This window comes from Thunnus thynnus, chromosome 5, assembly GCF_963924715.1.
Source record: "Thunnus thynnus chromosome 5, fThuThy2.1, whole genome shotgun sequence".
NCBI lineage: Eukaryota > Metazoa > Chordata > Actinopteri > Scombriformes > Scombridae > Thunnus > Thunnus thynnus.
The window spans coordinates 7911536-7936430 of NC_089521.1; the positions used below are offsets into that span (position 1 = coordinate 7911536).

Here is a 24895-nt window from a genome sequence, read left to right on the forward strand (position 1 = left end):
AAGAAACCTCAAGCAGAACCCGGCTCTAGGTGGGCGGCCTTCTGCCTTGACTGGTTGGGTTGAGAGAGAAAGAAGGAGGGATGGGGAGAGAGAGAGAGAGACTGTTGTGGTTGATGTCTTCTAAAAAAAAACAAAAAACAGAAGAAATAAAACTGTGTCAGTGTAATGTTTCTGGCTATAGAGTAACAATATTTGTGAGAAATCATGAAAAATCAAAAATAAACATTTTGACAGAAAAAGAGCACTTAGCTTTAGAGGCAACAGAACTTGAGGAGGATCAGTGGAGTCCAGGTTTCTTCTTGTCCATGATTCAGTCCTGTTTAGCGGACTGTAAATCTTAACCTGCAGAAACAGAGGAAGACAAAAGTAGATGAGTTATAAGTCAATATTTAACAGACAACTGTTGGCTTATACATTGAAATTCTCAATGTTGGAGAGTGTGTTTGGAAGGATGTTAAAAGGAAATTACAAACCACTAACATTTTGCTATTTGATAGATAGGGCAGGTTGTGTCGGACTGGAAACCTCACCAAATCACACAGAAACTAACTGGATGGACAGATTGTACTAGTGAAAAATTACATTTATTCACACGTGTTAAGGGTACATACTGTGTATAACTTCCTAACTTTGATTTGTCTGTATATATGTATTTTCTAATCATCCGTATCCTGGTCCTAGCTACCTCCATGGTCTATCTTTTGTGCCACTAACTAAACGTTTCCACCCTTTACTGTCCTTTACACCATATCAAATATTAAAATATATTTATTTACATACATGTAAAAATTACAAAATTGGTAAAAATTGAATATTTATATATATTTTACAAAGTATTTCAAACATGTATGGGAATGTATATTTTCAATACGGATGTATTAAATTAAATGAAAATATGTAAATTTGTTTTAAAGATATTCTGATCTGTGTAACCTCTGTATGAAGTGACATATACAATATGTAGTGTATCATAAAGACTGAAAAGGGTGATGGTGACCATAGTGACACTATGAGCCATATGCTCTATATTTGGTCATCACACAAACTAATGATAAGTTTTGTTTGGATCACTTTAAAAAAAAATAAAATAAAATAAAAAAATTGAACTTTAAAATGAAACTATGTAATTTTTGCCGAAAAGGAGCCACTGTAAATATATGTGGTATTTCAAGTCATTTAAATGCTAAACTGTAGTAGAACAGTGTCAGTGAACTGACTCAGTAATGTTGCTTATACAGTGACATCTAAAGTTAGCTAACTTTAGCCATCATAAGTTACCAGTCATACCAGACCAGTAAGATTTTAGTGACAAAATCCTGCGTGTACCTAACTGTGCTCAGTTAAGAGTGTGTTTTATTGCTTATGAATTAATCTTTTGATTTGTAGGAAGAGGAGCGTGTTATCTCTTCTTCACAAAGATACATAGTCTGACTTTAAAAAAATGAGTTTTTGACTCAGAAGCCAAAAAGTCATTACTTCAGTCCTTCTGAGGTATCCAGTGTTATCAGACATTAAGGATCCTGCATATCTAAGCTCACTCAGTAGTGTATGACTCATAGAGTCCAGAGCAGGTCCTTCAAAATGCAAAAATGCAAAATAACAGCTTGAGAAAATGTTTCAAGCTTATTTGCAGTCTCAAGTGTTTCTTTGTATGTCTTCACCTCTTCAGCATTTCTGCTTCCACACTCTAGTTTATGTAACATTAAAAAAGGGAATCAACACCTAGATTGTTAAATAAATAGCAGCGATAATTAGAAACAAGACCTCTGGCATGAAGAGAGAGAACCACACAGAACCAAACTCTGACATGTTGTCTTGCTTTAATTCAATAGAATCAGATTAGTAGCATAAGCATAGAGAAATAACTTATTTTTTGTCAAATTGGGTTACATATCCTTACAGGTAACTGAGTTTAAAACATGACTGTAAATACAAACATCATATGTATAAAAAAACAAGACACGAAACTGTCAGTGGTTCAGTCTAGAAATAGTGGTGTAGCCAATAGCTTATACTCTACTGATGAAACCAAGTGGAGTTGGGAGGCTTTGTTCTTCTACAGCAAATGTAGTTTCTGTAAGTCAATTCAAATTACAACAGTAGCTCACAGTGTTGACGGTCTGACTTTGAGTGTTTTATTAATACCATAAGCAAAACATACTTTTTGTATAATAAAATACACTACATTTCTCTACCTAATAAAATGTAGAAAATATGATGGAAATGTCACAATTATAAAAATGGTATCTTAACAACATTGTATGTATATAAATACAACTTATCTCAGCAAATCTTATCAGAGCATGTTACAAGATATAAGAATATTTTGTATATATTTTGCACATAGATAGACAGAGCTGCTGTTTAGCTTATGATTATCCACCTGCAGATGTTACAGTGGGGATAGTAACATATTTGCATTTAACACCTCTTACTTGAAAAGTTATAGTTTGAAAAGCTGCAGTATTATTCCACATTAACCAGCAAGATTTTGTTAACTGGAGGCTCTGATAGTGGTGTTGCCACGGTTACATGTTGGATGTCTCCCCTGGGACAAGTTTGGCATCCAGGTGGCTGATGAGCTCCTTCACCCAAGGAGCTGATGGTCTGACACACAGCTGACGACCTGCCTCTGTCTTCAGCCTGAACACACAAATAAACAAGACAGTGGGTCAGGTTGAGTTCATTCAGGTGAAGATACAGTGATTGGCAATATATTTCTCTACGGTTGTTTACTTACAACACAGCAGGGATGGAGCACTGCTGGCTGGTCTTGATGTAGCTGACCACTCGGCCTTTAGGCACTGGTTTCTCATTGAAACGAAAGCAGCATTTCTTTAAACCAGAACCGCGCAAACCTGCAAACACACAGCTGTGAATGAACAACTCAGCAACATACGACAAACACGCAGTCACATGCATCATCACAGTCACAGACGTCATCTGTTGGTCCCTTTTCTCTTGTTCCCTTTTTCCATTTCCTTTGGGCCTGCAGGAAGCTAAATTTTATGCCATTTTTCGATCGAAGAGATTGTGCTATTGTTCAGTTGTTCCATTGTGATACAGAAAAACTCTTGATGTGTGTTACTCTGTTATTTAGATTTGTTATTTGATAAAACACGGTTTCAGGCAGGGGCATCGCAGCCGTTGGTGTTACGGGTGTTGTGACACCCGCACTTTCACAGAAACATAACTCCATTCCCCCAATTTTTCCTTTGGTATTCATTGATGAAACGAAACTAAGTTTTCCATACATGAAAAACGTATTGGTCAAGTTAGATTAATTGAACAGCCATCTTGCCAATCACAGCCATTTGAGCAACCCACCAGGCCAGGGAAGAGTAAAGGTTGAAGTACAGTAAAGTTACGTTTGTGTATTCAGCATTGGTACTTCTGTCACTCGCTGCTGGCTGTGATAACAGATGATAACAGATTAGAGGTATGAAACAGCTATTTAACTAGTTAGTCATGTTTTGTAACTTTGTCTTGTTATGTGATGTGTCAGTTCAGCTAACATCATTGAAAATAAATTAAATATGCTATCCTAAATGTAAGTCAGGTGGCAAATTTGGTTTTTAGTCACTTCTATTGTCGTTTTTAAATAGTCATAGACAAAGGTGAGCATTCATAGTTAAGATGTGTAACATCTGTCTGTCTTATGGCAATGTGTTGCCTGCCTTATGGTAAAGTCTTAACGACCAAATTAATGTTTATTAGCATGCTAATCGCTAATCGTGAGTTAAACTAATCGCTAATTAACCACCATACCAGGCGGACATTGGCAAGAAGTTTGTACAAGTTACCTTTGTGTCAAGAATGTAAACTCACATAGTTCATGCTGTTTTAAGCTAAATGTCAAAGGAATATGTTGCTTCATAGTTTTACTCCTTATGTCAGGGAGTAATGTGTATTTTACATTTAATATAAGTTAGAATGAGCTATAGTGTATATTGTGTATTAAAGCTAGACCACAGTAACGTTAATATTACGATTTATTAATGAGCTTAAAAAGGGTTCAGATGGTTGTAGCTGTGGCCTGTGAGAGCTAGTTGCTCACTCTCTGCAATCACTAGCCTCAAATCACCCGCTTATGTGATTTTCTCCTGTTAGCTTTGAGGTGGACTTCAGATGAAGAGGAACAGCTTCTTCCCTTGGAGAGGAACTGACACCTGTTGATACAAAACCTCCTGGACAACTTTTAGTATTTAATTTTCCAATTAAATACAATTAAAGGTCCCCTTTGGATTCCTACTAAAAGAGACACTTTAAAAAAAAAAAAAAATTGAAGACAGTTTAGGTTGTACTAGTCCAAGGACTCAGAAATGACTACCTGATTTGACTCTTTACTGATACTGATTTGTTACCAGGGTTCAATTTGTTATGCATTTATAACTATCCATTTCATTTTAATGGAAGTGTAAGTTTCCTTTAATTTCATGTCTATAAGGTATGTAAGGAAATAAGATAAAGATACTTTGTGATTATTTTAAGTATAATAAGGATAGCTATGCTCCAGTACAGCAATTCATACAAATAACTGGATGTAAGTAGTAAACTGCTATGTGACCCTAAATAAATTCTGCTAAGTTATTACACGCATATGGTCTCAGAAATTATTTTATGGTAAGCTGAAGCAGTGGTTTCAACTACAGTAGTATAAAAAATTGTTTGACGCCTGGTACCACAACAGGGCCCTAAGTCACTAGCTAGACTCTTCTCCTCTGTAGTTCCCTGGTGGTGGAACAAGTTACCAAACTCGATCTGCAGAGTCCCTCTCAATCTTTGAGAAAAGACTAAAGACCCAGCTCTTTCACGAACACCTCTGCACTTGATGGAATGTAGGTAGAGAAAAAACAAAAAAACAAAAAAAACCCCAAAAAACAAAACATGCCTCTATGCAATCTATGCACTCTACGCATTGCCTTGGTGCACTGCCTGTTGGCATCTATGTCCTGTGGGTTCCAAACTTAAGTTTTATGGCAATTACTCGTATTGTTGTCTCCTGACTAGATCCCTGCTTGTGTTGTATCAGTCTCATATGTACGTCGCTTTGGATAAAAGCGTCTGTTAAATGAAAAAATTAAAATGTAAAAAAAATGTAATATGATTCATATCATTTTCATATTCATCAAACCATTCAGTGACCCCTCGTGTCCTGTGAATTGGGGCATTGTCATCCTGGAAGAGACCACTCCCATCAGGATAGAAATGATTCATTATAGGATAAACGTGATCACTCAGAACAACTTTGTATTGATTTGCAGTGACCCTTCCCTCTAAGGGGACAAGTGGACTCAAACCATGTCAGCAAAATGCCCCCCAAAGCATAACAGAGCCACCAGATCACCTCACTGTAGGGGTCAAGCATTCAGACCTGGACCAGTTTTTCCTTTAATTTGTCACAAAAAAATATTGATATGCAGCTTTAATGGCCTGTGTCTTTGTTTTTAGGGCAAAAAACACTCAAGACCCCAAATCAGAGCTGTCAAGTTGACATGTGAATCTAAATATGGCATTTTGTATTCTAATTTGTCGAGGGAGCTCCAACATGATAATATAGAAATGATACTATACACAGAAAACATTTTAAAATTTAACAATTTGGGATTGTTACTTCAAGCTCAGCTTAAATTCCTCCTATACAAGCAGTATAGATAGAAGTGATTAGTTCTACAAAATATCAATCAGACTCAATCCTATTCATGATATCAAAGGTGGATGACTTGATGATAAACATTTTAAAATATGATACAATTCCCAGCCTCTCTCACAAACACTGAATGAACATGTTATTGTCGAGCTCTTACCTTCACTGAGAGTGACGGCTGCCAGCATCAACACAAACACAGACAGAGCAAGACGAGGTTGGGAGCCACTGATTTAGTTCAAACTTTCAAAATAACATCTTTATCCTCAGGTTGATGATATTATTGTTGTAAGGTAAGCTTTGGAAAACCTTTGAGAATCCTCAAACTGGTTTTACTGTGCAGTTCATTGTTGTTTTGAATACCAATGAAATAAGTCATTGCCCCATTATCAACTTGCCTCAGAGTATTGAATCTTCTGCCTACTTCAAAATGTTCAGTATTATATGTATATATAAATGGAAATTTAAAGTTGGGGTTTTGTACAAAAACATATTTAATACTGTTCTTTTGCAGAGTCAAAAGTGATTGCTACCTCTTTTCATGTTAATTAGATTCACATACCTGCTCTCAAAGTTTTCAGCAGACTGAAACTTTGAGAGCAGGTATGTGAATCTAATGTAATTAATATTGTTGGGCCGTGGCTACAAGTTTGGCTATCAGCAATAATTCTGATAATAATTTAATTATCAAAGATAATCGTTAATTATTAAAATCAATAAAACTATTAATAGAATAATAACTGTGTTATTTTTTACAGTAAGTTACTTACACCTAGAGTGTCAAAAGTCCCTGATGTCAGAAAATCACCAATAGTTGTGACTAGGAAGTGAGAGAGACAACTAAAAATTCGTGCACATTTAGTTTCTGTCACAATCACATAAGCAATAGGCCCACAAAAAAAACTATCACTTCCTCAGTACTTGAGTTGATCGCAGGGTTTATCAGTGGATGTATAAGAAAGTGATGGACACACACACAGGAAAAAACCCTAACACCTAAATACATTTCCTTGGGGTCTTCCGCTCCTGTATATAACGTTGATGTAAATGGAGTACAAGTCCAAGTCAGTGTCACCATCATTGACACAGACATTTGAAGTAAATTTCCAAAGGCTGATCCAGGGATCTTCCCTTGGCTTCTCCACTCCTGTATATAAGGTTGATGTAGATGGAGTACAAGTCCACACAGCAGAGAGAACAGGCTGATACAGCTCAACTGAGACTATAACTTACTGCTACGCTGTAAAGGGAATAAACACACATACTTCAGGATGGCTGCTCCTTGTCTCGTTCTGTCTGTGTTTGTGCTGATGCTGGCAGCTGTTACTCTCCAGATTATACATAACAAGGTAAAGCAATATATTTCTCTACGGTTGTTTACTTAGTTTCTGTGTGATTTGGTGAGGTTTCCAGTCCACCTCCATCTCCCCTATCTTTCTAGTTGTTCTTTTGTGGAGCTCAAACCAGTGTAAAAAATTTACACTGGAAAACCTTAATAGCAACAGCACTTTCTAAGCTCTTTGAGTGATCTGATTGCTTAATCTACTCCAGCAATCATAACATTCACACTTTCACTCATGTGTCTGACTCTCCTGTGACTAGGCTGTGTTGCTTAACATAATTGGTGGTTATTTATGATATTTATTATTTATTTATGATGAATGTGCTCTCATGTTCATTCTGTTCTTTTCTTTAGGACTCTGATGAAGATGACTCACTCCGCCACCTTGACATTAGGATTCTCCTCATTGAGCATGAACGTGTTGTGCTCTCATCTTCCCTGCATTTCAGTCCAGACTCGTTGGAGATCATCATTGAGGGAAAGGTCTTTGTGGATGACATTCAAGACCTGCTGAAAGCTCTGTGCATTCTGTTTGGACTTGCACTGCAATTCATCTACCCCTAGTCTATGAAGCTTGCACTCCAGTTCATCCATCAAGTTTCTCATGTTGGGCCACAGTGAACTAAAACCCAAGTTACAAACACTGAAAAGAAAAGAAATGCTATGTCAAGTCTACTATGAGAAGCCATGGCTGCTTTTGATTTTTTGGCAGCATTAATTGTTCACTACAACCTCGTGCCTCTTCACCATATTGTTATTGTCTCCTCTTTGATCCCAGTAGCTCCTCCAATCCTTTGCAAGTTTGAGAAAATACAACACAAAAGCCTCACGTGGTTTCATTCCTCGTTGTCACCAATGATACAAAGGAAACGTTGAACAGGTGCTTGTTATTTTGTATTATGTAAGAACTGATTTAAGTTTATTGAGGGGCCGTATCCAAGGTTTATTATTGCTATAATAAAACATTTGAAGTGTTACCTTGCAATGTTTTGTCAACAATTGGAACATTGAAATGTATTGTTTAATTTCTTCCCTTCCATACAATTTTGTTGAAACAGAATGTATTTAATACAATTATCTCAAAATCAACATGGTATAATTAATTAAATTAGAAGAAAAGACATTACTTGTATTAACAAATGATTTTAAGTAGCGGTAAATAATGTTATATTTGTTATTTGTTATATATGTTTATGTATGTTTAACTTAAAATAGTTATTTTATAAAACTAGACTCCAGAAAATAAATAATTTATGTGAACTAATGAATTAATGAATAAAGACTACTAATGCAAACTTTATATGTCTACTGCATCCAATGAAGGTTCTATGTTAATACAACTTGACCTGTTTAGTTTCACCTTGTGTAAAAACTTAAATGCTTTAAGGCAACAGGTTTCCAATTTTCTAGGAAAGTCAACTAACTATCAGTGCACATTGTTAAATTTCAAAGTTTTCTGTTTATAATATAATTTCTATATTATCATGTTGGAGCTCCCTCCACATCCTCACTTGAAAGTAAAATACAAAATGCCATACATAAGTGATGAAAAGATCATTCTGCACTGTTCACTGTGTGCGCTGCCATATTGCTGTGATGTCAGATGTGTTTCTGTTGGCGAACTCAGGCTAGATGGATCTTGCCCAAGTTTCCGACTTGGAATTGTGACTTGAATGACCGTCCCATCCCACTTCTCCGTGTCGGAGGTTGTTTTTCCGAGTTCCGAGCACAATGGATGCAGCATGAAATGGCAACTGTGGATAGGAAGAATTTCATTGTGGATATTTGAAATGTTCATTTTGACAAGGAATAATTTGTGGATATCTGAAATTGCATTGTTACTAATCATAATCGGTCATAATACGATCTGTGGATATCCGTAATTACATTTTATTCAGTTTATATCGATTATATTATATTTTTCAGATTATGGATATCTGGAATGGTTTTTCATTTTGAATATTTGAAATGAAAGTTATGACTAGTAAGAATCGGATTGTAGATATCTGAAATGGGGGGTTTTCCCAGTAAGAATTATATTACAGATATCAAGAATGTTCATTCTGGAAATCCCAAGTAATTGTGGATATCTGAAATTGAAAGCCGGATATACATGAATGGCAAAAGTGACGTCATTTGTCCCAGGAAGAATGACGTTGTGGATATCTGAAATGTTCATTTTGACTAGGAAGAATTGAATTACGGATATCTGTAGTATATATCCAGTCTAGCTGTTAAATGTTAAAACGGCTTGCCACTTGCGCTCTTCGACAGTATTTACGGGACTCCGGTCGTATCTTCCGCTGACGTCAGAAGACCCGCTGAAATTCAAAGTTGGAGGAGGAGACTGAAAGCATAAAACAAGGTTGTTTCTTGTTTTCGTGTCGGTTAGCGTTCACCTGTCTTTTTACTGTTTCACACAGACTTCGTTTTGCAGGTAAGCTTGTAATTCTAAGCTGCGCTTAACGTTATGTTGGCCAATTTTAGATAAGATAGCTTGAAAGTAGCAAGCCAGAGCTAACGTAAAGGGCATTGTTGCTAACGTTTGATAGCTAATTTACCTACTAAAAGACAGGCTGTAACTAACGACAGCATTACTGCTGAGTTGGCAGTGTGTTCAAGATAATGCAATGCACTTTACAGGTTAGCTAGCTCGCTCACCTAGCTATGAATAATGAACTGGGCGTTGTCACGTCTCATTTTATCTTGGATAATGTTAAGTGCGGTTTGTCCTCAATGTTAGTGTTTGTTCTGTTTGTAGAAACTGCTCTGACCCAGTATTATCGTTAGTCATTTTAAACAGGTCATAATTTTATTTTAGCTTAAGGTAAGCACTTAGTTTTCATGAGTAACCAGTTTTTTGTGTGTTTGTTCTCTTACTGGGTAAATTTACTAAGATGGGGTTTTGGAAAAAGGAGTGACTGCAATTAAACTGACTCAGCTTTGACTCTTGTTTGTACTTGTGCTGTAGTACTTACAGGTTTTTGTTGAACAACAGTGAGAGCTGAAATTCTGAAATTCATACCCAGTCTGAAATGTCACTGTGTTTACAGCTCAGTATGGAAGCTGCCGAGGACAATAATGGTGGCAACAACAACTTGAAGAGACAGAGAGCACCTCTGTCAGACTTTGAAGATAATCTCCTCTCACCATCAGGTTTGTTTGTGCCTGTATTAACAAGAATGTGAAGGTTCACCGACTATATCGTCATAAATACAGTCTGCATTTTTCTATCTGATATATCAGAGATGAATGATGGCCAGAAGCGGCGGCGTCTGGAGACAGCTGGCCAGGAGAACTGTACTCCCAAACCATCCTCCTCTAGACGCCTAGCTGAGCAAAACATGAAGCCAGACACACCGATGGTTCCCTCAGTCCGCTCCCGAGTTCAGCAGCTCACCCAGAGACAAGAGGGTAATATGGGCCTTACTGTTGAAGCAGGCATGGGCTCTGTCGACTGTAATGGAGACATCTGTGTGAATTTCAAGTCATGAAGACTAATAACTTTTCAGCATGACAGATATAAGCTTTCTTGTGCTAATATTGTGGATACATTTTAAGAAAAATACCAGTGAAAATGTACTTTAAATGCAGTAACAATTTACAATACACATGGGACCTAGTGTACGTACTTGAATGTGAAAACTTGTTGGTAGTATGAATTCTTACCTACACCTCCACAAGACTCAAGTGGGACTCACTTGATGGTCCCTAAAGCCAAAATTCTTGAGGACCTTTGTCCCAGTTAAATCAATCATAACTGAAAAAAATAAAGGAAAATATTTCAATGGATTAATGACATGGTAGACACAAAAATCTTGTGTGCATATATACAAAGGTACTACTGTCTATTTTGGTGGGGTTTATGGTACTGTTTGAGGTGCTGACATGTCATAGTGTCCAAGGTCAACATTCAAGATGTATTATCCACATTTTAAGATGAGAAGTATTGTCAGTATGTGTTGATCCAGTGTGTGTGAGATAAATACTGTAGTCTTTAAGAGCAAGTGTTTGTTTTTTTTTTCAGGAGGAGCTCCTCTGGCTCAGCGGTGCCTGTCAGATCCTGGGGCTGATAGCCCATCAGCCATCAAGGTCTTCAGAGAGCCTCTACTTGGTGAGGATGCATATGAACACATACACAACCTGAATGAGTGAATGAACGTCAAACTTGTCACAGTTGATTACAGTGTTGCTTACTCTCAGAACAACATTAGTCTTTCACAAGTATTGAAACTATAATGCATTAAAGTAAATACAATAAACTTTCAAAAGGATATGCTAAAATTGCTCAGACCTGACGGTGGCCAGAGGGTCAATCCTTGAGGGTGCGAAACTGGACTCAAGCAAAAGATCTAACACACCTATCCTTCGTTAAAATAACAGACTACTACAGTGAGGCTAAAATATGGTTCAGTACTGTGTCTGGCAAGGTATTAATAGTGATTAAGACAGGGTGGCAGAAGAATTGTGCCAGTGTGTTATAAAACTGACCGATTTTTTTTTTGCCTGCAAAATGCAGGATTGAAACATTTTTTAGACTGTTGATCTATAATAATAGACGATTTGCATTACCCGCAAGGCTGTCATCATTATGCATTGAATAAAGTTATCCCAACAAGTTATCTAATTTCTAGAGAAAAGCATGTTAACATTGTAGGAGAATATTTAGAAGGTGGCTTATTTTGTTGCCCTAAACTTTCCTGGCACGTAGAACCCCTGTTCTTAAGATCCCTTAATGAAATGTTAATGGTTGGGTTATACTGTAAACTCACTGAGCACTTTATTAGGAACACATGTGCAATCAAATACAACAGATTGCACATGTGTTCTTAATAAACTGCTCGGTGAGTGTAGTATTAGAGTTGGATGTGCCAACCCCAAACAAAGGAAGCAGGAGTGCGGCCTGCTGGGAGGTTGTGCCTGACAAGCCTAACCTGGAGCAAAATCTCTGTGTATAAAAATGTTTGGAATATATCACAGGATGATTTGTCATTTGCTTTTCAGCTGCTCCATTTTTCCTTCTTTATGTAGATTTCAGCAATGGGGAAACATTCAGTGTCTCACTCAATGATGGTGTAAGAAATAATTGACAATCAATAATGGAATGCTGTCACTTAGGATTTTTTTATTCATTCAGGCTATTGGTTATGATTAAATAACCTAGTATCAGCAGATAGTCAAATCAAGCATTTTTGATGGGGAATAAAACACGGCCAGGACATTGCTACAGTAACCTATTTTAGGTTTATATTTGACTGTATTGATATTTATGTCTCAAAATGATTCTCTTGATGTTCTTTCTTCTCAGGTGAGGGAGAGTTTAGTCAACGAATGGGGCGTTTTAAAGTGCCAGTCTTCCAGGCTAGCCCTGCGCCCACAATGAGCCCTGCCAACCTCTGTCCGCTCACCAGCTCTAACTTTGTATCTGGCATTCAGCAGAAACTCCAGGGCATTGTGACATCCAGCTCTAAGCAGGCCTCTGTAATTCGCCAGGTTGGTTCAGTGGTTGTATTTCTGAATTCATCAGTATTATGTAGTATATTAATGTTCTAGCTCACAAGAACTCATACTTAGATGGGCAAATGAACTGACTTGTCAAGAAAAATCCCTTTTGTGACCATTAAAAAGGCAAAAAGAGCATTTGACAGTCAGCATTGATAGTGCTACACCATTCTTTATCATTATATTATGGATGATTGAATATTGTTTCACAAAAAAACTTACTGTATAATTTAATTTATCCATCTAATCTGTAATTGGATGCAATATACCAGTGCTCCTCAGTGGTGTCTGAATTTTTAAATAATAAGTATTCTAAACTAAAGCTGTTAATATGAAGTATTGTTTGGGAATGTGAAATGTTTTTCTTTTTACAGTTACCTGTAGCCAAATTAGGTGGTTAGGAAGACTGAGATAGGGCTTTGTATATCCAGCACGGCCGTGCTTCTCACAAACTCTTGTGTGTTCATTTAGAAAAGCTGCTGTTTATGCTCAAATAACAATAGCATTAAATTGTCAGTGTACCTGTAGAGTTTATGTCTGACGTCTGACATGGTTTCACCAATCAGGAACGGGAGCAGGAGTTGAACCAGTTGCACTTTCAACCAATCAGTGAAAATGCCTGGCTGAAAAGGAGCAACTCTGATCCCTCATTATCTCAGGTGGGTTTCTGACTGTGCTATTTTGCGTTGTCTAATTTTCTTGTTATACTTGACTTTGAGTTATTTTGCAATCAATGTGGTTATTTCTCTTTGCCCAAACAAAAGACTGGCCAGGATAAGAGGATAATTGACTGGTGTTAGCAGTGTTTTTCTTTAGCTGACTATTTTTGAGATTGTTTTACACATCAGTTTGTGAAAACATTAGCAGGGAAGGACTCCTCCTGGTCCCTCATCTACCCCCTCCTGGGTTCCTAGATCTAGACTGAGAGTTCATTGGCCTCCCATGAAGCCCGGGGATGTGAGTCTGTAGCCAAATAAGCCTGCACTCTCTGGTCACTTGGTGCTTTGTGTGGAAGACCTTTTTTTTGTCCTGCACCTGTACCCAGTTGTTATTGGAAGTGCACATTTTCCACCTTGTTCACTTTGTGCTTTGACACATTGGCAATACTTGGAGCTAACACAATGGATGGACAGTATTGATTTGGAAAATAATCAAATTGGATAACAGAACAAGGACATTTACAGAAACTAGTAAACTACTTGTTGTTGTTGTTGGCAGAATTACCCATTTACCTGGCTCCAGTTGTTTTGTCTTTTAGAGAAGGGAAGTTCACTTTCTTAAATAGAGCACCTTTTTAAAGTCTGTGGTGTGGTTTTGGGAAGGTGGGTTGCTCACTGGAGACAGAGGATGTTTGAGTCCTATTGCTGATATTGTTGCCTCCAGCAGGTAGATGATGATGCTGTGATGAAGGATGGCAGCTTCACTGAAACTGCTACATCAGGTGTTGAGAAGCAATCTTTAAGTACAACAACAGGTAAGACTTCTGACATCAAGTTCATTTTACTTCATAGAGTACTCATTACATACATTTTATTTCCGTAGCACAGAATTAGCCCAGGTTGAGACACCAATGCCTTTTGTACTATTAGAAGTAGGAATGTCCTGAATCAATGTGTATGGTTGAAGTCATCCATCAAGACCCTTTTTTTATCGATCTGTGCGGCTATATACACAGTAAAGCCCAGTCGACTCCAGATCAGTTGTAACCCATTGCACTGAGTATTACAGTTAACAAAACAAAAGGCCACTTTACTTTTAAAAATTGATATGTATTCCTAAACACTGATGCACCAGTCCATGCACTGGATCTGTATCAGCACCTGCTTTAAAATGCTGCACATAAAGCATGAAGCTAAGATATCTTGTCTTAAGATGTGAGACTGACTTTTCAACAGGTGAAAGGAAACCTTGTGACTTTGAAGCCCCTCCAGCCTCTGTAGAGCTAGAACCTTCTAATGAAGGGAAGCTGCAAATGGATTTGGAGGAGCAGAATACTCATCAGGGTGAAGAGTTCAGGGAAGGGAAAGAGGACAGACCTTCAGTTGAAGAACAGCAGCTATGGTCCCATCAACCAGAGGCTCAGACTGTATTGCAGTTGTCCTTTAGTGAGGATCAGAGTTTCTCCAAACCGCCTTGTGGTGAGGATCACAATGTTTCAGAGTTGTCTACCGGTGACAAGCAGAGCTTGCTAGAATCAACTCGTACAGATGAGTCAAATGTGAATCAAACTAGCGACGTTTCCAAGGTAACAGACCATAATGGGTCAGAGGTGTTTTCATTAGAAGATGAAATGATTGAGTCTTCACACAATGAAGAGGAGATTGAGCCCTCGACAGATGAGGAGTTAAGATTGTGGAGATATCCTTCAGACAAAGTGTGCAAGCAGGAAGAGTCTATCATAGCTGAAGACCAGGAGGAAGGTGTATGTACTAAAGAGGAGCGAGAGGAGTATGAATCATCTAGAGTGGAAAAAGAGAAAGGAAGTGGTGCTGAACATCACAGTGAACCCTCTCACGTCCAGGATGGTGAATGTCAAATGGGTGATGTGTCTGCTGAGACTGCTGGGTGCTCTAACACACAGGAAGATGTGAAACCCAGATCAAAAGAAACAATGAAACAAGACAAGAAAAACACAGGATGTCCCAATGAGGATGATCGATATCAACAGTCAAAGCAGATAGTTGATAGTAAAGAAGAAGACATGGAACTGGAGTCTGACAGGAAAGAAGAGTATCCCTTTATAGATGTAGCTCAGGCCATGAAAGAAACACAGACAGGGTACATAAAACTTGAAGGAAACACTGAAGATGTAGCACAGCCTAAGGCAGAGACTGAACCATCAGAAATGTATAGAAATGATGGAGCTCATACTGTGACCGCGGTCCGGGCGTCAGATCACAAGACTGGAGAAATGGAGATGCAGCAGGAAGCAGTAAATGGAAGGCAGGGTATTGTAGATGGGCTGACAGATGAAATTCACAAGGCGGAGGGAGGAGAAAGCTTAAAGAAAGTCACGTTTATCTTGGAGCCCAAGCTAATCAATGGCTCAAGCTTGTCTGAGACCAATACCTCCATGGAGTCCAGGAGAGAGACAAGTATGTCAGGTGAGAACAGTAGAAAGATGTACGGTTGAGCACCCGGGCTGCTTGAGGTGGGGTACGTCGGTGAAATAGTACGGTGGTAAGACCAACGTCATCATTGGTATACTGAATACACTGGGTTTACATTAAGAGCTGCATGGTTTTTAAAACACACAAGTTGAGAGGCTAATATGGGGTGACAAGTGCACGGTTGGTATTGCAAAGGCACACTTGAAGGAATAAATGTAATCAGGCGTAAACCTGAATTACGTTGGTTTTTTTGAATTTTAATACTTGGTTGTCTAGGAACTTCAGCCATACCTTTTTGTTGAAACTATAGTCCTTATTTACTTCAGACATTGACTTGATCATTTTTGAATGTTTTTCTTTCCTCAGATGCTGAACTGAGCTCTCATGATGAGACCAACACGGCTGAAATAATTGACCAGATGTTCGAGGAGGTGCTGGAATATGCTGAAAGGATAGAGGACCAAAGGGGGGATGATGAAGACACAGAGGACCGCGACAGTGGCATTGGTGTTTCCTCTAGAGACAAGGATAAAATGGATACAGAGTCAGAGAAGGAGAAAAGTGAAGAAGAGGGGGAGGCCAAAGATGAAGAGTGTGATGAGAGCAAGAAGCTTGAAGATGAACTGCTGACTTTCCCTCCCAGTGGCATCCTCTCTCCTCTCAGCAAGTCTGTAGAGGCTGTGGTCACCCCTCTGGTAAGTGTTATAGATTAATCAAAGACAAAAATCTCAATGAATTCATTTGCTTAAGCTTTTGATACATTAATGCCTTTAGGAGAGCTTTCAGGGTTATGTACTTGTGAAAAACCTGATCAATTCAGAACCTGGAAAAAATATTTATCGTTCATTTCTAAACAAAATATGATCATCTGTGTGCCGTCTTAGCATGTTAGAAAGATGAATGAGTTCCTTGTAATAAACATGATTTTATGATGTCTATATTAATATTCTATATTCCACCAACAGCGACTAGAAGCCAGCCAGGAGTCCAATCCTCCATCTCTGCTCCTGACTCCAGAAGAGACCACCACCCCTCCTGCTGAATCTGCTCCTCTGTACAGGTAATCACATCATTTAGAATTAACCCTGATTGTATTTGTACTTTAATCAAATGTTTTGCAAGACAAGAGTCAGTCACTGAAATTTAGTATTTCTACATCAATGAACCATGACAAACACAGAAGTTGCAGATCAACAACATTAAAAAGTATATACACTAAAGTCAAAATACAGTCAAAGTAACATAAACCATTGGGCAAGGTTAATGTTTAAAATAAAAATACAATCCAAATCACTTAAGAATGTGATAAACAGAACTTTTTTGGTATGTTTATAGGTTGAACAGCAGTGCCATAGCACAAACTAAAGCTATAATTTTGTTCTGTGTTGTCAGTATAGTCTGTGATTTTTGTTACATTGTGGTGTCTTAAAGGCGGCAACACACTTGACTCAAGCATTTTTCTGAACCTGTTACAGGCTCTAGTCGTTGTTTTAGCACTGCTATTGATTGTTTCTCAAAGCTTTCTTTTAAATGTATTCTGAAACATCCAACAGTCCTTAAAATATAATCCAATCATTTATACAGAGATATTGTGATAAGTTAACAATGTTTGCTGTATTTAGTTCCCAGCTAAAGTACTGTAAACTGTATGTCCCGACACACAAGGCACTATCATCAGTGGGAGCTGTAGAGTCAATCATAAACCTCAATATAAGTGTATAATGTTTAATATACTTAACTGTTCTTGTTCCTTGATTGGACAGTATTGATGCCTACCGCACACAAAGGCAGAGTAAGCCGACCACCATTCAGAGTGTCACTCCTGGGGTTCAGAGACGAGCTCCAGAGAAGTCCCGACCTCAACCCTCCGTCAACACCAAGGAGAAAATTACGGTGTGTAGTAATAAATGGCAGTTGATCAGTCTCAAGATGAAATCTAAGCATGTTGACCCCACTATAATGTCTTACATTTATTAATTCAATCAATTTAAAATGTACACTGCGCTAAATCTGCTGAAACTGATGTAATTTAGTATAGGTGTTCAGTAAGCCATGATGTTGGGTATCGTCCTGTGTTTGTCCAGGCTCTAAATGAAGAAGCAGGGAAGCTGCAGACTGTGATCAACCAGACCCTGCAGGCTCTGAGCTGCTGTACTGACGAGGAGCACGGACGAGGCTCAGTGGAGGAGGCTGTGGCTGAAAAACTACTGCTAGTCTCCTGTATGTACACCACAGAATTTTTGTTTTTAATTGTCCCATTTTTGTGAACCAAAAATAGGAAGCCATGTTCATGCTGTTCTGATGTTTGTAGAAAGTGTTGCCTCAATAGCACTTGCATTCTTTTTAATATTTACTACATACAGTTGATAAAACAATATAAACACACAGTATTCATAACAAAAACACATATTTCTGTATATTCAATGTTAATGATATCTACATTTGTCGGTCCACAGCCTCAATCATTTTCCACAAAGAATATCCATGTTTTGTTTTATTCCTGGGATTTGGGACTTTGATGTGTTTTTTTTTTTTTGTTTTTTTTTAGGTGAGAAACGATCAGCCCTGCTGGCGGAGGTGGACAGACTGAGGGAGGAGAGGAGTTCAGAGTCTTCAGAGGTAGCAGGGGAAGACCAAGAGTACGTTACCCAGCAACCATGCAGAGGGACAGTCAGCATCACAAACATCCAACTGCCTCTCAAGGTGGAATTTGTCTGCTCCTCAAACAACCGCACAGGTAGAACAACAAGGACTATCTGGTGTTTTTAATTGTCTTGAGTTTTTGATGTGATGAGCAATCCAACATTTGCTTCAAAGTTGTAATAAATGTTATTTAAATGTAGTAGTTGACAAAGCCACATTAAAAAGATTGATTTGTTTATGTACCTGTTTAGGTCGGCCAAGTCACTACTTCTTTGTTCTGATCCGTTACGGGCCCTACAACATCGTCGCCACCCCGCTGGCTACGGCTGCTGATGCTCAGAACGGAGACACCATCTCCTTCCAGACTTCTGTCACTCTGTAAGCTGTAATTCATCAGCTGGTTTATGGCTACTTCATTTGACCATTGATCAAATTTATACTTTGTAACAAATTATTAATGAATGGTCACATCCACACAACTTTGGTAAATCAGCACACAGCTGTGTTTTCATTTTGACGCTCTGAAATATCTTCAAGTTCACACACGTGCTCTCAGAAATAAGAATCTTGTGACCGTATCAATGATAGTTTCAGTGGATAATGGATGAATGCATTGCTCATTTTGTCTCTTTGATATTTCAGGAAGGATATTCGCTCAACTTTTGAGATCGATGTGGAAGTTTACAGCCTGGTGAGACAAAATATAACATTCTGATTTGCAGGCATTCTTTGTTATGTATTAATTAAAATGAAATTAATAGCATAGTGAAGTAGTTTCTTACCTGTCCATACTTTCTTTGGACTTGTTTTTATCTGGGTGAATGATATCTAATGCACTGTAACGTCACAGATGAAGTCTAAACAGTTAGGGATGCCTTTTATTATTTCATATACTGTAAATACTTTTGTTTCGGCTGTAAAATGTAATTCTTTTGGTTTCTAATGTGCCTGTTTTTGTGCCATCCAGTCCCACACTTCACCTATTAACTGCAGCATGGACCGCACCACCACCAAGTCACGGGTAAATGAGTCATTTTCTCACAAACAATGACCCAGGTGTGTATTTATTAAGACCCTCCAATTAATTTAGGGTGTCTTTATACATTCAGGTAACTCCAAGAAAGCTTCTGAATACCTTAACGGTGAGTATCCAGTTTTTTATTTCTGCCTGGAAAAGTTGTACTGTGGGGTTTGTTTTTTGTTTGTTTTGGGGTTTTTTTTCCTTCCTTAAGTGAACTTATTCTTTTGTTTTCCACAGAGATCCAGCAACAGTCTGACATGTAAGTTGAAGCTTATTTTGGTAAATATTTGTTTTAGTACAAGGATGCTTCGTTTTTTTTTCTTTTTTTTTTTTTTACACTGAATGAAGTGTAGAAAAACACTGGTCATATTGATCATGTATATTGATTCTGAACACTTACGTTTGTTGTGAGTTTTTATTCTGCTCTTTGTTCTTCAGCTGCTGCTCTTCCTGCCATCAATAGTCGTCGCTCCAGTAACTTTTGTCTGGTGGGTTCCCATAAGATCACCTTGGCCTCACTGGGACACAGCAAGTTCCCTCTGGATAAGGTAATAATCAGTCATGATGTTGTGGGGACGGGCTGTTCACGATCGATACATGATGTAAACTCAGAATGAATGCAGTTCGGTAGATGCTTTTGAAATGTAAATACTTTTTTTTTACTGAGCACATCTTGGTGCACCGCTGTATAATCCTTTTGTCTTTTTATTCATACATAAGAAGTTTCTGCACATGGGTGAGGTCACTGGTGATGTAACATGTCTTCGCTCCCTCTCTGTCTCCCTCCCTCTGTCTGTCTTGCTTCCTCCACTCAGATGAAACTTGAAGGCAAAATCAGGAGACTCCTGGGAGATGAATTTCAGGAAAAGGTTTCACTCTTTTCACAACACTGTCAGCCCTTCACCTCTCACCATTTTCCTCAACTCCTCTACAGAAATTAGCCTCTGTATTATAATCACAGTCCAGTCTTAATGTAGTGAATGAATTTTCTTCCATTAGTTTAATCTCTTTGTCTTTGTCTCATCTCACATCAAAAATATTATTCGTTATCTGTGTGTTTTTGATTAGAAAAAAACTCTGGATGTGATATGACATAGTGTAAGGTCAGAATAAATATTTATCATCAGTGCTAACTTGCTGTACACTGTAGAGACTTTGTACTGTAAGTTGAAAGACACAGTTCTTGGTTTGGTGGCCAGGCGTTGTACAATAATTCCTGTACTGCAGTTCACTTTAAATCAAGTCACTGTTTCATTTCACCAAGTTGAAACACAACAAAAACATATCATATATGATACAGGATACTGAATAGTTGAATTTCTGGTTGCTTTCTTCTACAAAAATGGATAAAGAGCATGTTGGAATAAAATTCTTTATTATTTTCTGTTTGTTGCTTCTCTACATGTGCTCAAAATCATGTCAGTGTAACAGTATTTCCTCTTCCTCTCCTTCCCCCAACTGCAGGTGCCTTTTCTTTCTCCTCTAGAGGGCAACATCTACCTAAAACTGGACAGTGAGAGCCACTCTAATGTGCAGCACCAAGGCTTCCTGGTCAGTAATAATGCTTATTTTACTCTGTCACATCACAAACATGTCTAGTTTAACCGGACACTTGGTGTCATCCTGTCTTAAAATCTTAAAGGACAGGTTCACAATTTTTCAGGTCTGTCTTAAAACAACAGTCAGGTGTCCATATGAACAGTGAAAGAGGTTTTCCCTGCTGTAATCATTCCTCCTGTTCATACTGGCTATTAAAAGATCCCCTTCAAATGTGCTTTCAATGTAAGTGATGGGGCCAAAATCCACAGTGTGTCCACACAGTCATTTAGTGCAAAAATGTATTTAAAAGTTGATGTGAAGCTTATATGAGTCTTCAGCAGTCTGAGTTAGTCATATCAAGTGGATATCTGCCACATTTACAGTCTTTTTAGCATCAAATTCCCTCTTTGTGTTTCCTCAGACAGTGTTTCCCTGTTGAGCTGCTGTGGAAGTATAGTAACAAAAAGAGGAACTTTGGCACTAAAATGCCCCCAAAAAACTATTTTAATCTCTATTTTTGTTGCATTTAATTCACTCTTCTGTCTTTTTGTGGTTCCGATCCCCAGACGATGTTTGAGTTGATCGGTGGGTTTGGTGTGTGGCGTCGTGGATATTTCACCCTGGAGAGATACACTATGTACTACTGGAACCACCCCAATGACAAAGAAACCAAGGTATGTAAACATCAACATGATCACAACAGACTAAGTTACTGAGATGCTTTCAGTTGGTCCAAATACAAGTTCCGATTTCCACATAAACATGGATGTTTTGTATGACCACTGCATTAGTAAAGCTAAATCATCTCACTGTGAAACGCATAAAAATATCTACTGCACATTGTGCTGTATTTACAGAACGTCACGAAACTGTGAACTGTTTTTCAGAAAGTTTGGGTAAATAATCAGTTCTTTTAGGGAGTTAGAGGAAATTACATAATTTTACTAAATTGAACAATTTAGGGGAATCTAAAGGAACAAATCCATTGTATTAGACGAATTATTCAGCCTGCGAATAGGAAACCACCCACACCTCCTCTACTACTCTTGTCATTTGTCTTCTATTTTCACCTCCCAGGAAGCAGAGGGCAGCATCTCTCTGTCCAGCTCCCCCAGTCAGTGTGTCAGGCCTGTCAAGAGGGACTCATGCGCTCGACCTTTCACCTTTGAGCTGGCAAGCAACATCCCGCAGCAGCAGGACGACAGCCAGGAAGCCTTGGCCAAGTGAGTTTTAATAAAAACAACAACATCCTGAAAAGGGGAGTTTTGTATAAATGTGACATGATAAATCCACTAAAATGTTGCAAATTGAGTTAAAACAGAGAGCTTCAAAACAGATCTGATCAGATTTGTTTCCTCGTGTTTTTTGTATTCATGGATGTCAGTTTACTTTCCCACATCATCAGTCTTTTAAAGCACAACGTTTGACTGGTTTGAATCATCTTTGAAGTTGCACATAGAATAAGAGGTCGCTCTGACTTTTCGTTCTTCATGAAAACCTGTTTGAATATAATTGTCACTTTTGTTTACAGTAAGCATGAAGGATGTTGCTCATTGGGCTGCAACCAACCATTGATGTCACAGCGGGTGTTTTCTTTCGACAGCTGATGGGGAAACACCTTCTATGACATCAGTGGTTGAGTTGTGGTCAAAAAAAAGATTGTGAAACTGTAGTATAATTATCATTTAAAAAGAAATAAAGTAAAGATTTAGGAGATTAACAGCCTTTACAGCCTCTCTAGGTCTTGCATTGGTCCTCTGATCACTGTACACAGACTGATGGATGCTCCTCTTTCTTGTTCAGGTGTTGGTTTGCAGCCGACACCAAACAGGAGAGATCAGACTGGATGGAGAAACTCAACCAAGCTCTTTTGGACTTTCACACATGGAACCGAACATCAGCAACCCAAACAGAAAGTCAGCAGGCCAGCGCATCCAGCGGTGGGAACTTGAGAGAGAGCATACTGTAACTAAATCACTACACAATCTGCTGTTTCTTCCAGTTTCTGCTGGCAGGGATCCATGAGGGCATCCTGGAAGCAGCTTTTATGTGGCAGGTAAATCAGCTGACATCAGGGTTTTGAGGAGATGAGCTTTTTCTCACTGAAGCTACATACATATAGCCAAGCAAAGCCTTGCGTATCTAATATTGATTTTTCTTTGGGAGATATCTATTTGATTTTCATACTATTGTTTATTTCTTTTAATCAGAATCCAATCAATATTGTTGGTTTTGACTTTTATTTACTAAATTACAGTTTGCCATTGGAATATTTTTAGTTTTTCTTTATCATGATTCTGTGGGAATCTGATTTTATTTTTACTTTTTTCTGTGGCAATCAGCTGCTTTAGCCTGTTGGTCACTTTCAGTAACTAAGATTGAACATCTCTTGTAGCTTATATATTTTTGAAAATAATTTACACACATATTTAGGTTTATATTGTATTTTTGTAACATTTAAACTGAAAGAATAAACAAATATATATAGACACACTAATAAATACTGAAGGATAAGGAAACCTTTAACTTTACTAATCTAGGGTAAGAATGTATTTGAAATGGCAGGAAACACTACAGATTATTAAAATGTGGAAGGAATACTAGCTGGTGTTGGAATGGGAGCTTTTCTTTGTCATTCAGATGTATAGCATCTGCTTCTGTTTGGTGAAATAAGTTTTTGGTCATCGGTGCATTGTGTCAGTACAACACAACAGTTGTTGGTGTCTCTGGGTTTTACTGCCTCCCACTGTCCTGAAGTGTGAAATCCTCTTCTTAAGCAGAGGATTTGTATAACTGCACATATGTAAACCCCATATATCTATATATGTAACGCCATGTTGGATATATATATATATAACACAGTGGATTAGAGCACTGGGGAGGTAAAAGAGGGGGATGGAGTTATGCTGCTACAGTGAATGTAATCTGTTTTCTGTCTGATGTCCTGCTCTTTTCCATGTATTTCCACCTATCAGTCTGACACTTTGTTATAACTGTTATTCATGTGAACTCTTGTTCTATGCACTTAATTGAAGGTACCAATAAAATAAATGGAATGAAATGGCTTAAAAAAAGAAAATTGATGGACTTTACATGCAGTTGCAAATGCTGGCACCATCAGTGGTTCTCAAACCTCTCGTGTCATGTCCTGTTTTGGAAGTCTCCTGCATATAAATTAAATAAACTAGCAATCAATAACATATCATATGAAAATTAAAAATGCAAGTTTTGTGTCAAAACTAGACACAAAAGATACAAATCTCGAGAGCAAGATAGTCATATCTGACATGTTTGCTTAGTGAGCATCACCTGTTTGTCCTGTCTTGTCAAAAATCTGTCCATCTTGTATATGTTGTTCTGTCTGAATAAATAACACAAATATGCACCTCAATAGCCTCACAATCATTAGAACACACCAACCTGTTTATTGTTCCTTTATGAATCAGAATCTTTCAACTTTACATGCTTTCTTTTGTTACCTTCTGGTCATCTGCACCCCATTTGAGAACCACTGGTCTAATTTATTATCTAATTTTACCTCAATATTATAACATCATTGTGAGGTTCAATGTTTTTTATCCAATAGATAAGCATATTAAAGTCCCTGCACAATAAACAATAGATCTTGTATATCTAATTAGTTTCCATCCTTTTTTTTTCTCACCACATTCTCCACCTGGATCTGTTTTAACATTCACATATAAAAGAATGTACATGTCTGGCTGGTGTAGCCATAGATCTGCTGTATATACGGAGAGTGTCTGGCAGGAAGGCAGCTCAGGTCAGGAATGTCATACAGGAAGTGGTCTAGAAATAGACTTCCTGTTCGTCCCATAGCTCCTCTGGGTGGAGGTACTGCTGGGTGTTATGGAGCTCAAGGTGATGACAACAAGGGGAGGGGAGCACTTTATTCTGCCCTTAGGACACACAACTGTTGAATCTGGCAACACTGGCTGTTTCTGTGTTCTTATACACTGGGTGCTGGGCGGTGGAACAGTACAGTGGATTTCTACAGGTTTGGCATCTTCCTTTGTGCAACAATTTAAGTTCAGTACATGAGATTAACACAAAAGCAAAAGGAAGTTTACACA

At 38.1% G+C, this 24895-nt stretch overlaps 2 protein-coding genes across 7 annotated transcripts; one reads left to right on the forward strand and one right to left on the reverse strand.

Moving 5' to 3' along the window:
* Positions 1 to 1794: 1794 nt before the first annotated feature.
* On the reverse strand, positions 1795 to 6034 carry LOC137183761 (monocyte chemotactic protein 1B-like). The gene is made up of 4 exons (XM_067591065.1): positions 6030 to 6034; positions 5808 to 5875; positions 2741 to 2858; positions 1795 to 2643 (listed from the first exon to the last, which is right to left on the reverse strand). Exons 1-4 carry the CDS (start codon positions 6032 to 6034, stop codon positions 2529 to 2531), a joined length of 306 nt encoding a protein of 101 aa, XP_067447166.1. The 3' UTR covers positions 1795 to 2528.
* Positions 6035 to 9088: 3054 nt separating this feature from the next.
* Positions 9089 to 24195, forward strand: anln2 (anillin, actin binding protein 2). 6 transcript variants are annotated; one of them, XM_067588974.1, is made up of 25 exons: positions 9090 to 9426; positions 10043 to 10145; positions 10236 to 10403; positions 11017 to 11103; positions 12298 to 12482; positions 13058 to 13150; positions 13356 to 13448; positions 13875 to 13965; positions 14387 to 15595; positions 15968 to 16296; positions 16567 to 16661; positions 17365 to 17494; positions 17686 to 17821; positions 18150 to 18338; positions 18496 to 18622; positions 18887 to 18935; positions 19212 to 19265; positions 19354 to 19386; positions 19503 to 19524; positions 19704 to 19813; positions 20081 to 20134; positions 20730 to 20816; positions 21371 to 21478; positions 21882 to 22027; positions 22608 to 24195. In XM_067588974.1, the coding sequence occupies exons 2-25, from the start codon at positions 10049 to 10051 to the stop codon at positions 22771 to 22773; spliced, it is 3858 nt and encodes a 1285-aa protein (XP_067445075.1). In that variant the 5' UTR covers positions 9090 to 9426; positions 10043 to 10048; the 3' UTR covers positions 22774 to 24195. The 6 variants fall into 6 exon arrangements, with proteins under 6 accessions (XP_067445079.1, XP_067445075.1, XP_067445078.1 ...); XM_067588977.1 differs by having other exon boundaries at positions 13878 to 13965; XM_067588976.1 differs by having other exon boundaries at positions 13359 to 13448.
* Positions 24196 to 24895: the final 700 nt, after the last annotated feature.

Bases quoted from the DNA above. Each gene is read 5' to 3' on its own strand.
- anln2 (XM_067588974.1), top strand. From the start codon at position 10,049: ATGGAAGCTGCCGAGGACAATAATGGTGGCAACAACAACTTGAAGAGA. The intron at 13,449-13,874 runs GTGAGTCTGTAG...TGTTGCCTCCAG, and splicing joins CTCCCATGAAGCCCGGGGAT to CAGGTAGATGATGATGCTGT. The intron at 16,662-17,364 runs GTAATCACATCA...TTGATTGGACAG, and splicing joins GAATCTGCTCCTCTGTACAG to TATTGATGCCTACCGCACAC.
- LOC137183761 (XM_067591065.1), bottom strand. The intron at 2,859-5,807 runs GTAAGAGCTCGA...GTGTGTTTGCAG, and splicing joins AGCCGTCACTCTCAGTGAAG to GTTTGCGCGGTTCTGGTTTA. The intron at 2,644-2,740 runs GTAAGTAAACAA...TTGTGTGTTCAG, and splicing joins TGCTCCATCCCTGCTGTGTT to GCTGAAGACAGAGGCAGGTC.